Source organism: Phaseolus vulgaris, chromosome 4, assembly GCF_000499845.2.
Source record: "Phaseolus vulgaris cultivar G19833 chromosome 4, P. vulgaris v2.0, whole genome shotgun sequence".
Classification (NCBI taxonomy): Eukaryota; Viridiplantae; Streptophyta; class Magnoliopsida; order Fabales; family Fabaceae; genus Phaseolus; species Phaseolus vulgaris.
In genome coordinates, this window is record NC_023756.2 from 12,585,347 (window position 1) to 12,596,561 (window position 11,215).

Sequence of the window (11,215 nt, forward strand, 5' to 3'; positions counted from 1 at the left end):
ACGGTGTCATCCACATAAACTTCTATGCTTCGACCGATGAGGCCTCGAAACACTCTGTCCATCAACCTATGATACGTTGCCCACACGTTCTTGAGGCCTAACGACATGATCTTGTAAAAGATGTTGGCCTCATTCGTCATGAACGGTTTTTTCCTTGTCTCCCTTATGTGTCCGAATCTGGTTATATCCTAAATAAGCATCGAGGAAGCTAAGGACTTTGTGTTCTGTCGCCCCGTTGACACTAAGCAAAAGATATGTATCCTTTGAGTATGCCTTGTTGATATTTTTGTAATCGGTGCACATTCTCCACTTTCCACTTTGTGTTTTAACCATGACTATATTTGTTAGCCAGGTGGTATATTTGGCTTCCTTGAAGAACCCGCCATCAAGCAACTTCTTGGTCTGCTCCTTTGTCGCTCTCCTCTTCTCATCTCCCAACTTTTCTCTATTGTGAAATGGGTCTAGTGTTGATGGATACATAACCTTTGCGAAATCACTTGAGGATCAACTCTCCACATATCAGTCACAGTCCATGCAAAGAGGTCGGTGTTGTCCATTAGGGACTGTGATATGGTCGCGACCTTGACCTTGGCAAAGAAGTGCCCCTACATGTGACCTTGGCGTCGACTCAAATTTTTACTGTTATGGTTTCCCATCAGGTTGCACACGGAACTCGTCCTTATTTTTTACTCTAAATCAACCATAGCCACAATGCTCGTTCCTGGTTGAGGAGGTTCGGCCTTGGACATTTGCTCCACCTAAAGGCTGGCCTGGTAACATTTCATGGTTGTTCGTTGATCAACATGCACGGTCGTGATATCTCCAAATATGGAAGGAAATTTCATGACTAAGTGGGGTGGACACTATAGCTCCTAATTCGTTATTATAGGATGTATTTGCATCTACAACATTTTGACAATTCGACTGTTGAGACGTCCTTCCCAAACTTGGTATAGATATCTATGTTGTAGATAATAAACTTTTTGTTGTTGTAGATGATAATAACAAGGTAAGCTTATGGTTGGTGTAAAATATACACATCACGTAAGGTTTCGTAACATTAGAATTTTGCATATATTATGCAAGTCTGAAAGGGTTTAAGGTTTTTTTTAATAAATAAAAAGAATTGTAGACCCCACATCTTTTATTATTTCCTTGTTATGATTACCAAGCACCATGACTATAATACTACACTAATTATCCCATTCTTTACCTTCCCGTTCCCACAAAGAACCAAACCAAACAACAATGACTTCTGAAATACCAAAACCTAAGCTTTCTCTGCCTCTCAGAACCCGAGTTGCATTATTCTTTTCCTCTGCCGTAACGAATTTCTCGCGTCGCTCTGACGGCACCGTTAATCGTGGTTTCAAGAAGCTCCTCGATTATAAGTCCCGACCCAAAACCAAATCCGTTAAAGGCGTTTCTACTAAAGACGTCACAGTTGACGCCAACAGAGACCTCTGGTTTCGTGTCTTCACACCCACTGCCTCCTCCGGTGACGGAGTTGTTCCCGTCGTCATTTTCTTCCACGGCGGCGGCTTCGCTTTCTACTCGCCGGACTCGTACGGGTATGACCCCGTGTGCCAGCGATTCTGCCGTCAAATCAATGCCATTGTTGTCTCTGTGAACTATCGCCGCCCGCCGGAGTACCGGTTCCCTTCGCAATACGACGACGGCGAGGACGTCCTCAAGTTCCTTGACGAGAATCCCGCTGTGCTTCCGAAAAAGGCGGACTTTTCAAAGTGCTTCCTCGCCGGTGACAGCGCCGGCGGGAATTTGGCTCACCAAGTAGCAGTTCGGGTCGCCAAGTCGGGGCTCCGGAAAGTTCGGGTCGTCGGGTTCGTTCCCTGAATTGCCAGAGGCATCTCAATTGATCTCACAGGTTAAAGATTTCATCACCAACAGAATCTCGGATTTGAAATGATCACTATTTAGTTTAAATATTGAAGATTTCATCACCAGTAATCACTATTGGAGTCTAGTGTAAAGGTTTTGCAAGTTTTTGCTTTAGGCCTTAAAATATGTATTTGTATTTCTTAAATTTTATCATTAGTTTTGGGTTTAATGTTGTAATATTGATTAAGGTGTGTTGTATAATATTTGTGTGCCAGTTGGAATCTTTATGAATAAAAATTTACTTTTTGCTATTATCTGGCGCTTGAAAATTAATCATCCATTATTGTCTTTTTGTGAATTAATTTGGTATATTGTCCTTTTCTATATTAATACTTATTCATTTGGTTAATTTTATCAGCTTTATATTAAAAGGCACTTCAATTTAAAATAATAATAATTTTATGGTAAGTGAAATATAATTATATACTTTTGGTGTCCTCTACACCAGATTTAGCAACCCAACAAATTGATATGTAGACAAAGTTATCACAAATTTTAAATTTGGTTTAATATGTTACATCAACTTTTATCAGTGCAGCTAAATTCTTTTTGTCGGTTGACCTGCTCGTCGGTTGATTCTGATGACAAGTTCTAGCTCTATCTGTCTCTTCATGACTCCGTCCTATTTCTTGGTTCTCTAGAACGTGCTCCGTCAAAACAGAGGGGACCCTACCTGTTGATTGCACTCCGACGATCAGGTCAGTACATGATTTATAAGAATTTAAGAAGTAATCAGTTTCAGTTTTAGAAACAGCGTACCTTAACCTTGGATCTCAAGTCCCTTTTATAGTTTACCTCTTATAACAACTTTCTATCACGAGAATATAATATCAACTGAAATCATACTCAACAGGAAAATATTCTACTCAAGGGCACACTCTCACGGTGCTGCAACGGAGTGAAATCTTTCCTTCATGGAGTGCATAAAATTATAACAGAATAACCATCAGGGTACCAACTCATGTACCAGCATCAGGGGTCCAATCTGTTTACGTAGCCACCCTCAGTGTGGTGCTACGCTATCTTTTGAACACATGCAACCTAACATCTATGTGCCCTAGCACACATGGACTTAGGTTTAAAAGGAAACATTTGCTTAAGCTAGACCTCCTGCGCACTAAGCACACCCGTAAGTCTATAAATATCATTTGCTGACCGCCTAGGCCTTATGCACGAAGGGTTGCACTAAGCATGTTAAAAAGACTAAAACATACATCCAGGGCCCAATCACACGCCAGCCAGGCCCAAGAGCCGAGCTGACCTGCCTATGACAAATGCTGAGATCTGACCTCCGAGTGCTGAATTCTGAACGCTCTGGTCAATTACAGAAATAAACTAATCTCACATACTACTTTACAAATTTAATTCTTAATAACAATAATTTTCTTTTTTTTCTATTTTAATTCGTCATAAATATATATATATATATATACACGTATATACATATATATATATATATATTTTAATATCAATATATATTTAATTTTTTATTTTTTATTATTATATTTTTTATATTTAATAAAATCAACTATAAATTTATATTGTAATATTTTAATTTATGATAAACTTAATTTATGTATATCGTAATAATATACATTATAAATTTAAAATAATTATATTTTTTTCAAAATAGTAAATTTATAAATATTATTAATTAAAGAAGAAGAAAGATTCATTTATTTTAATATTTAACTACGGTAATTCATTTTTAATAAATAATTACTTTAAAAAGTTAAAATTATAAAAATATTTATTAAATTTATTAATCTAAGAGTACCATTTTATCAAAGTTACTGGCAATTCATATTAACTAATTAATTACGTATTAACTATAAAATATCATTAGTACTAATTATAAGAAATATAATTTTAATTTATCGTTTTTTGGTTATTTTTTCAAGAAGCCTAGTGGGGCAAACAACTTCATCATGTATAATATTTTTATTAATATTTTATACAATGTATTTTTAAGACCGTTAATTTAGAATCTTTAGTTAAAGAAGATGGATTCATTCGTTATAATCTTTCAAGAGAATAATTTATTTTTAAGAATAATTATTTTTAAAAAGTAAAATTCAAAAAAAAAATATTAGATTAACTAATATTAGGATCATCATTTTATGAAAGCTACTGACAACATATATTAACTAATTAAATACGTAATAATTATAAAGTATTATTAATACCAATTATAAAAAATATAATAATAAATATTTGTATTAATAAAATACACGAAAATTGTAAAACTGATAATTTAAAACATAGTTGGAAGTGATGAATGGATTAAACATTCAAATTTAAAAATATTAAATACTGTACAAATTTAATTTGATAATATATATGTTAATTAGGAAAAATGTTTAAATAAATATTTATTATAAGAATAATTATTTACGTCATAAACTATTATCAAAGGATTAACAATGCAATCAAATAACGATTAAAAAATTGTTTTTATGTATCACACACCAATTTTAACTACATTGTGTGCATATTTTATTTTCTGTAGTAATCTTTCAAAAACATGTAAATAGGGACTGACATCATGTGCATATTTTATTTTCTATAGTATATGTTTTTAAAAACATGTAAATAGGAGCTGACAGACAGTAAAATACTTTTACCATTTATTTATCTAAAGGGACAATTATGAAATATATTAAATAAATATTTGTTCGCAACTAAACTGATGAAAAAAAATCTACTTATGATTAAGCCTTTTAAAAATCAACACAAAAAATATAATAACATTTTATTTGTGATTAAAAAGAATTATAAAGTAAAAGTAAGAAAAAAAAAATAGACGTACAATAATTATTAGTATTTACTCTTTTACGACATAAACATTAATCAAAACTATTTCAAATTAATTTAATTCCTTAAAATATTAATTGTTTTAAAATTTTAAAATCAATTTTATCCCGCATTTTAATCCAACAGCAAATTTGGTTTAAATTAGTTTACATATTCTAAATTTATTAGCTAGGCCGGTCAAACATCAACTTTTGTTTTTATCTTAAATTTTTATTTTTCCAAAGATAAAATAACAGTAAATGAAGAATTTAACAAAAACTATTTAAATAAATATATATTTATCATATCTTTAACTGTTTTACATTCTATTTATTTAACAAATAAATACAGAAGAAAAGAAAATCTGTTGGAAATGTTTATTCCAGAATTATTCTCTTATTGAATAATTTTATAAAGATTTAAATTAAATTTTGTTGTAAACATGGTTAGTAATAAGATTTTATTGAAAATTCTTTATTGATGAAAGAAAATAATGAATGGATTAAACATTCAAATTAAAAATATTAAATATTGTACAGATTTAATTTGATAATATGTATTTTAATTAGGGAAAATGTTTAAATAAATATTTAATGTCAAATTTTTTTAAGAACAATTAATAAACAGAAAAAGAAAATTGGAAATATTTATTCCAAAATTATTCTCTGTTTAAATTATGATAAATGAGAGTGGCTTTTCAAGGTTTGGAATTTAGAAGGGGACGCCAATTTAAGACCTTTCTTCTATTTGTTAGCAACCGTTTCAAATAGGAAGAGTCGTTTACTATTCTTCGCACAAAGAGAAACATGTTCAGGTTCAGATTGTTTTTAAAATCTTCATGGACTTGAACTTTTTCGCATCAACTTACAGTGGAATCGTTTTAAAAAGTTTCACCTAAACTCACACATACACATGTTTGTTTGATTCAGATTCAATTGACGATAAAAAATAAACTTGGAGAAATAGGGATGGGGTGTAAAATATTAACATAATTAATTTAATTATGATTGTTATTATTTAATAGATAAAAGCATGCAAAATAAAAATAAAAATAAAAATTAGGAGTACGAACATCGCAAATTTAAAAACAACATTAGAACAAAAACCTAATCACTACTTTTCTATATAAGTATTTATCGGATGGAGCAGCAACACTTTCGGCATCTTTTCATTCACTTTCTTGTTAGGGCAGTTTCATCAATCTGGAAGTGAATCATGTTACATTTCAGATGAGGGGTGTTCCAGAAGCAAAGTTTGCATAAATTATTGATTTCTGCATTGCTGAATCTGGAAGCCTAATTTCTATTACGGATTGGTGGATCTGGAATGATTTTTTCATTTATGGATTTCTGAATCCGGAATGCATATTTTGAATTACGGATTGGAGGATCCAGAATGGTTTTTTCAATTATGGATGTTTTGCATTTTTTTATTTTGAATTAACACTATCATTCATGTACTACCGGAAGCATCAACCCGGGAGATTACCAGATGTGCCAATCTGAAAATTTACCGGAAGCGTCAATCCGAAAATTTACCGGATTTCATAATCCGGAATACAAAAAAAAATGTACAGTTTATATAGGGATAGTTTTGTCTTTGCGCAACCTTGTCGGGGTGCAGGAAGAAAAATGTAGGGGTACAGGAAGAATCTGCCTCTTATTAGATGATGATAAACTTCTTCTTTTCGGGCCCAAGCCCCTTTTCTTTTTGCACTGTAAGTTACACGGGCCTTCTGTTTTTGGCCCAGTACATTTTACTTTTTATACCTATGTAAAAACACCTTACATTAGAGTTCAAAATACATCAACAAATTCATTGATATTCTTTTCATCTTCTCTTGTTTTTCACCACGGAGCTTCTCTTTAGGGTTTTGTTTTATTTTGTTCTTCTTGTTTGGTTTCCTCTCACGCAAGTCCTTGTTCCTCTTTCGCTTCATTACAGTTCTTGTGAAATCTTCAGGATTGCGTTATGGTATCAAAGCTTTTCTTTGCTCTACTGTGCGTTCTGGTCCTTGAATTCTTTCATTGTTCACTTTCTAAATTCGCCTGCTCTTATTCTTATTTTCTTGTTTTCTTTAGGTTTATGGTGGAAGAAGGAACGACGAGACCAACTCCCTCAAATTCATTAACGAGTAGCTATCTCTATCTTCATCCCAGTGAAAATCTAATGGCTTCGCTTGTTTCACTAGTTTTGGACTAAACGAATTATCACTCTTGTAGTAGGTCCGTCATCACCGCTTTAATAGTGAAAAACAAAGTGGATTTTGTCTTGGGTACACATTTTTGCCCATCGAAGGACGATCCTACTTTTTCAGCTTGGATAAGGTGTAATAACATGGTAACGTCATGGTTAGTCCATTCAGATGTTTGGAACGAAAAAGTATAATTTAGATGGATAAAGTTGTGGATGTTTGGAACGATTTGAAAACGAGATATTTCCAAGGGGACCTTTCTAGAATATCTAATTTACAAATGAAGGCTTTTTCTTTAAATCAGGGTGAACTGTCTATTACATATTATTTTACAAAACTTAAGATTATTTGGGATGAGTTAGATAATTTTAAACTGAACACTATCTGTGATTGTTCTTGCTCTGCATCGTCTACTAAAAGTAAAAGAAGAACCGAGGATCAGGCTATGCAGTTCTTGCATGGATTAAATGACCAATTTCACAATATTTGTTCACATGTTCTCCTTATGGAACCTATAACCTAGATTTTCTCTTTTGTTGCTCAACAAGAATGCCAAATGGCTAGTAATTTTTTGGTTACTGTAATAGTCGGTACCGAACGGACCAGTCTCGGTCTCGGTGACCGACCGTCCGAGTCAAAGAACATGACAAGATATGCAATAACTAATAGTAACAACAATTATAGCATTGAATGAGTCATATCTATATCCTGAAATATGCAGGAATATCTTTGACGAATCCACTAACAGTTGATTAATTGAAAATGCACATCCCTACTATTAGGGAATCACGATGCATGTCAGTTAGTAACTGATGTTCAACTCATCAGGGTCAGGGCCCATAAACCAATATTATAAATACAGTCCTCTATGAAGGAATGAGGTACATTTTTCTCACTAATCAGAATACACTCTTTTCAAAGTACTTACTTGAGCGTCGAAGTGTCTTTTGCAAGTAACCCCTGACCGAGTGAGCATCAACATTTGAGGAAGGAGACTTGAAGTAAATATGAGATTATCGATATGTCAGCAATTGTACGCCCATCCACAGGTACTATTTAAGCCTCCTGCCTATACAAGTACAATTGGTGCCCATCATGGGACCGAGGTAGTATTCAAACTTTACAGCAACTCAAGATCAACAACGATGGTGTCAACAAGGAACAACAATAACAACAATCGAATGGTGGACGAACAGATCACATTGATCCAGGCCCTCCAGGCGCAAATGGAAGAGTTACGACAGAAAGGGATTGCGGAGTAGATACAAAATGAGGAGGATCGGCGTCAGAATGAGGAGGATCGACTTCAGAATGAGGGGGAGGTACTCCATCTTAAGGAGTAGAATAAAGAACTAAAGCAGCACCTTGATGGGCATGAACGAGAAGAACAATCTCGAATACAGACTCGTTAAACTCATCAAACTCACCCAAAGTTCCAAAAAAGCTCTCCACACGATGACGAGGAAAACTTGAGAGAACATCCTTTTACGGACGAAATAATTGAGACATCACTTCCTTCTAAGTGGAAAGGGCTAACCATCAAACTTTACGATGGTTCCACTGATCCGGACGACCACCAAAATGTCTTTAAGACGAAAATGACACTCTACACAACCAATAAGGTTGTATGGTGTAAAGTTTTCCCCACCTCTCTCCAAGAGGGCCCACTCGGTTGGTTTACCCAACTTCCACCTAGCTCTGTGGGAAGCTTTAAGGTCTTAACAGCTAAGTTTACAACACAGTATGCAAAAAGTTGACCGCATCATACTTCATCCATGTCTTTCCTTAACGTGAAGCAAGAAAAGGGGGAATCTTTGCGGGTGTTTATGGACAAATTTAGTAAAGTTTGCATGGGTATTAGAAACCTGATGCCAGAAATAGCCATGCACCACTTGGTTTTGGCAATCCGGCTAGGTCGATTTACCGAAAGTCTAATAAAATGACCAGCTAAACACATGGATGAATTGAGGAACCGTGCAACCAAGTTCATGCAAATAGAAGAACACACCAACTATCATCGAAGTATTCGGTCTGAAGGTGGCTGATAAGGGGAAATAGAAAGACAAAGGAAATTGACTCGTATCAGGTCGGTATGACCGTTTCTGAGAAAATTGAGGACCCTGATTCCTTAGTTACACACCACTGACTATTCCAAGGCGAAGAGTCTTGGACGAGGCATTGCAAGCCGAGTTAATCCCGACCTTGAAGCAGTCACAAAGTCCACAAAATTTTGACACATCTAAACACTGTCAGTATCATTGCAATTATAGCCATTCAATTGAAGGCTTCTAGACATTGAAAGATAAAATAGAGGAGCTCAATCTAATAGGTCACTTGTTTAAATTCGTCAAGACCGACAATAGCTCATACCAATCTCCGTAAAGGGAGAAATATCCACCCAAAAGTTATAAAGAATAGTATGAACAACATGGGCGAGAAAGTTTAGGACGATTCGACAACAACCAGCGCAAGGCTAAGAGAAGAAGAAGTAAAAGTCCAAGAAGAAACGATCGGACAAGACGTGACACCTGGGAGGTTATTAATACTATAGTTGACCCAACTACACTCGGAAACCCCGAGCGAGAGGTAAATACAATTCCAGGAGGTTTCGTTGGAGGTGAATGTTCCAATTTCGCTAGGAAGAAACACATCTGGGCCATCCAATCGGTCCATTCCACAACCATAAGAAGCCAACTGAGAATGCCTCCAATCACCTTTACGGACAACGATTTCACTGCAATCGACCCCGCCCAAGACGATCCCATGGCTATTACTGTGGAAATAAACAAGTTTGTCATTGCAAAAGTTCTAGTAGACCAAGGTAGCTTAGTCGATATACTATATTGGAAGACCTTCAAAAAGATGAGGATCCCTGAATCAGAGATTCAACCTTATCACGACCAGATTGTAGGATTTTCAGGGGAGTGAGTCAACACTAGAGGATTCATCGACCTATATACTACATTCGGGGAAGAGGGGCATCTTCAGAAGACAATCAAAATCAAGAATTTGTTAGTAAATGCAAATACTTCTTACAATATACTCCTCGGGTGATCGTCCATAAATCATCTGCAGGCGATAGTGTCCACTATCCACCAAGCAATGAAATTTCCATCAGCAGCCGGCGACATAATAACAGTCCATGTAGATAAAAAAATAGCCCGTGAATGTTATGTCACAAGTTTGAAGGTTGAACCAACTAGGCATTTGTACAAAGCTTCACCGCACAGACGGTCACGAGAAAAGAGAGGACGATCGTTGATGTCTCAGGAGAGAAGTACTAGAAGACACATGGTCACTCTTGCTGATCTTGACCCTCGGCTTGATGACGTTCGTATTGAACCGGGGGAGGACCTTCGCCCTTTACCTCTCAAAGATGATCATCATAAGACACATATCAACACTTCTCTCAAGTCGGACAAAAGCAAACTAGTAAGCCAAACTTTAATCCACAATGCTGACTTGTTTGCTTGGATAGCTACCGACATGCCTAGAGTCAGCCTGGATATTATTACTCATAGTGGCTGAGAAGTGGCTCATTTGGTAGCCCAAAAAAAGAGGAAAATGGGCGAAGAAAAATGTAATGTTGCGCGACAAGAGACTGAGAAGTTGTAAAAGCCGACTTCATCAGAAAAGAACATTACACATCATAGTTGGTCAATGTGGTCTTGATCAAAAAGTCAAATGGTAAGTGGAGAATGTGTATAAATTATATTGATCTCAACAAAGCATGTTCTAATTCTTATCCTTTGTCGAGCATTGATCGACTCGTCGATAGGATTGAAACGAGAACAGAAGAAAAAAGCTCACATGAACCAATTCAAACGGAGCGCGAAAGGATACAAATGCTTTTAATTTTATTTGTTAGATCCAAATAAAAAAATTGCACAAAAAAACACTCAAGCACAAAATGAATCAGATGAACACAAACAAATTCTTTTATTTAATTCCGAAAACATATCTAAATTACTATTCACACCACTGGATTTCTTTTCGCACCACATATATATTTACAGAAAAAAAATTTAAACTGAATTTTGATGAAAATGATAGTGGAAACCTAACTCTAAAGAAATCTCTAATGATCTAATAACAATTTAAGAACTCAAAGATGAAAATAAAAAGCACTAAAGACTCTAATTTATGTGAAAATTTGAGAAAAAAAAATAAAAAAAGCACAACTAATGGAGTTTACGACAATTTTTGGAATAAACATGATTCTAGACAAAACATTTATGATTATAAAATCAAAATGACTCAATTATAAGAAAATTTCACCAAATAAGTTTGAAGAAAACTCAATAAATTCAAAAGAACACATGAATATGA

At 34.8% G+C, this 11,215-nt stretch overlaps 1 protein-coding gene across 1 annotated transcript; it reads left to right on the forward strand.

Moving 5' to 3' along the window:
• Positions 1-1,189: 1,189 nt before the first annotated feature.
• Positions 1,190-2,153, forward strand: LOC137837298 (probable carboxylesterase 18). The gene has a single exon (XM_068646263.1). It carries the CDS (start codon positions 1,249-1,251, stop codon positions 1,852-1,854), a length of 606 nt encoding a protein of 201 aa, XP_068502364.1. The 5' UTR covers positions 1,190-1,248; the 3' UTR covers positions 1,855-2,153.
• Positions 2,154-11,215: the final 9,062 nt, after the last annotated feature.

Excerpts from the sequence above, each read along its gene's own strand:
- LOC137837298 (XM_068646263.1), top strand. The coding sequence starts at position 1,249 with ATGACTTCTGAAATACCAAAACCTAAGCTTTCTCTGCCTCTCAGAACC.